We start from the raw sequence: 3,433 nt of genomic DNA, 5'->3' as shown, positions 1-3,433 counted from the left end.
ATATCTTACACCTAAAATTTGATTTTTACATTTATGCCATCCAAATCTTTCTTTATCACATTCAAATATATAAATCAAATCAAACGAATTACTCCTTTTTAATTTTTATACATATGTAAGGTTACATATGTGTAAAAATTAAAATTTTGGCTTTAGATACATTAATGTATAAGAATTGAGTGGCATGCATGCCAATCTTTTCTAAATTTTACATTTTTAATTTTAATCATAAAAATCATTTTTCTCAAATTTCTTTATTTATTAATTTAGGATAATTGTGTCGAAATCTAGGACGTAAATGTCCGTCACGACATGCATATTCTTTTTTTAATATTATTTAATTCGAGACTTCAATGTTGTATCCGATATGTGTCAGAGCTGTGTCCATGTCCGATACATGTCGGATAATGCATCACTCATTAATTAGGAGTGTCCGTGAATCATTGCTCATCTTCAATCCACTCAGTTTTATTCATTTCGTAGTAGTTTTATTTGCTTGTTACATCTTCTCATCACACTTGTGCATGTTTATAATTTTAATTTTTTTTTTTAATGTATAATGCATGCTACTACTTCCATATTCAATCTGTTATAGTTATTTTGTGTTCATTAAGGAAGCACATCTGTAAATTTAAAGGGCTGTTTGGTTGCAAATATAGTCAAAATTTAGATTAAATCTTGTCAAATAAATTTTTAAGCCACAGAAATACTACAAACATCTTAAACCCATTTTAAGTTCAACCCTGGACTTAACCCCAAAAAAAAAAAAAAAAAATGCAGAAACCAACTCTTCTATGTCCTTCAATCTTTATAGGGTAAGGAGACAGCCGATGCAGAGAGTGGAAGGCATTGCCCCTTCTTCGAAGAACTGCACGCTCTGTTCGCTGAACGCGCTAGAAATATGCAGCGCCTCCTTCTGGAATCCGAAGCCGGCATCCCTCTCTCAAAGAAGAAACTAAAAAGGCTTAGCGGTGGCCGATCCTCCGACGAGTTCTCCGATGACGACGACGAAGATGAAGAAGACAGTGAGGAAGAGAAACCGACCCGAACCAAGAGGAAAAAGGCTGATCGAACTGGTCTGCAACAACAGACCCGAACCGCTCCCGACAAATCTCGACCAGCCAATAGCGGCATTCATGACCTGCTCCATGAGTTCTTGCAGCAGCAGCAGCAATTGGAGGCCCGTTGGTGGGAGGTCATGGATCGAAGAGCTCAGGAGCGGCAAATGTTTGATCGGGAATGGAGGGATTCGATGGAGAAGCTGGAGAGGGAGAGGCTGATGCTTGAACAGGCTTGGAGGGAGAGGGAAGAGCAGAGGAGGATGAGGGAGGAGAGCAGGGCTGAGAAGAGAGATGCTTTGCTCACCACACTTTTGAATAAGCTAATACAGGATAATCTATAAACAAAAATAAATAAATAAATAAATAAATAAAAATTGCTCCTCGATGGCCTCAAAGCCCTTAGATTTATTTGGAGATGAGTGGAAAAGATTTATTTATGTTTTGCACGAATCTCAAAACAGATTCAAGGGCTTTGATATCTTCTGATTTTTTAACGGGCATTCACATACATACCACCCAATTCCTATGCATGTGCATATCAAATACTTTGAACTTATCTTCTTACATTTATACCACCAAAATCTTTCGTATCATATAAAATATACCACTATTTTTGTAAAAAACTAAAATGCACTTGTCATGGATCAGTAAAATCTTTCGTATCATATAAAATATACCACTATTTTGACTGTAAAAAACTAAAATGCACTTGTCATGGATCAGTAAGGTGTATGTAAAAGTTAAATGTTTAGATGTTAGATATGTAAATACATAGGAAGTAAATGGTATGTATGTAAATTTCCTTATTTTCTTCTATAAAAAAATGGAAAATTTGTGATGAACAAAGAGTTGTGCAGTGGAGCCTCCCTTCCAGCTGAGGGTCTCTCGCACAGAATTGAGGTTTGCTTTTGATTACAGGTATGGCTTTTCATCCTGTTTGAAGAACTATAACGCCCTGTTTGATTCTAGGGGCCAATAAATAATTATAAAAATTATAAAATTAAACATTTTTGCTATTTCAGGTTTTTGAAATTTTTTATGGGACAGCCATGAAGATCATAGTTTCGGCGGGTGACTGACTGCTTGCTATACTAACCTGAGATTGAAATATTCGCGTTGGTGGCTGCTGCTTCGGATGCATTCTTGTCATGCGCTTTGGTTTTGTTTATTGCATTTGATTTTATTATAGAAAGCATTGTTTTGTCTCTTGTTTTTTTTTTCTGTATTTTATTATTATTCTTTTAAATGAATGATGTTTCGATCATGTAATTTATATAGAAATTTAGAACTTATATTGCACAATATAGAAACATGCAAAAGCCTCGTATTAGACAAACTACATCAGAATCCTAAAAGATAGGTTTTTATATTGCATGACATACAATCATGCAAAAGCATAAGAGTGTGTGATGATTTAAGTCATTCTAAACAAACAAATGCGGAATCCAAAAGGTAATGATTAATTAATCAACACCATCTGAGAAAACGTTGGGTTTTAGATGAGGTTCATCATTCGTTTCATGTTTCATTTTCTTTTAGATATATGAGAGGCAGATAATTGACTAGCCACAACACCACCAAAGTCTATAAAGAAAATGACTCAAGAAAAGAAGAAAATCATGCCTTAAAAGGTTTATCATAGGTTCTTATTATTTACTTATAGTAGCCTTGCGAAACAAAATTAGGTTAGAGTTCTTATAAAATGTTTATTATGACAGAAGTGACTATTGAAAACTAATTAAATTTTATTTTATGCTACACTGGTCAATATCTCATGGTTCCATCATCCTGTTATTATTGTTAGTTTTGGATTTACTTTTCTTAAAGAGGTAGTTAAATCTGTTTAGATCGGAAAACTTTTGTTTTACGTCGTCGAAGAAGCCTTTGTAAACCTAAAGGATTAATTATTATTTTTTTTTATTAATTTTTATTGTTATTATATTTTTATGATTAGTATATATTTTTTTAATTAAGCTCATTTATATGCTTTATTGAAGACATATATCAAGGTTTAACATCATTAAAATTTGTAAGAATCCATTAATCACTTGGGGAAGTGAATATGGTTCTTATAAACTCAAATCATTATACTTTTAGATTTTTTCGTTGTTTTTCTGTAATCTTATGAACTATTTTGTTGAAAATTTTGTGATTTTTAAGGTTTAAATTATTTCGACTTACGTAATTTCAAAATAATGTAAAAAAATGAATATTAAGTTGAAAAGCTTTATGTTAAAATTTTATGTATTTTTGCATTTTATTGTATTTGTTAGAATTATCTTAATTTTGAAGGTGATTTTATTCAAAAATTCATAATAAAGTTAAGTGGTCTCCAAAGTACTTTAAATTTCACTTAAATGTTTGAAGTATGA

General features: G+C 32.2%; 1 protein-coding gene across 1 annotated transcript; it reads left to right on the top strand.

Annotated features, from left to right (window-relative positions):
* Positions 1-814: 814 nt before the first annotated feature.
* Positions 815-1,677, top strand: LOC110036478 (trihelix transcription factor GT-3b-like; the record flags this gene model as incomplete). The annotated part of the gene is made up of 1 exon (XM_020740931.1): positions 815-1,677. A coding segment is annotated over one exon (588 nt), but the record flags the coding sequence as incomplete, so codon positions are not given.
* Positions 1,678-3,433: the final 1,756 nt, after the last annotated feature.

This window comes from Phalaenopsis equestris, unplaced genomic scaffold (genome assembly GCF_001263595.1).
Source record: "Phalaenopsis equestris unplaced genomic scaffold, ASM126359v1 Scaffold207310, whole genome shotgun sequence".
In the NCBI taxonomy this organism is placed as follows: Eukaryota; Viridiplantae; Streptophyta; class Magnoliopsida; order Asparagales; family Orchidaceae; genus Phalaenopsis; species Phalaenopsis equestris.
Note: the sequence above shows the minus strand (reverse complement) of the source record. Positions and strands in the feature narration are given on the sequence as shown.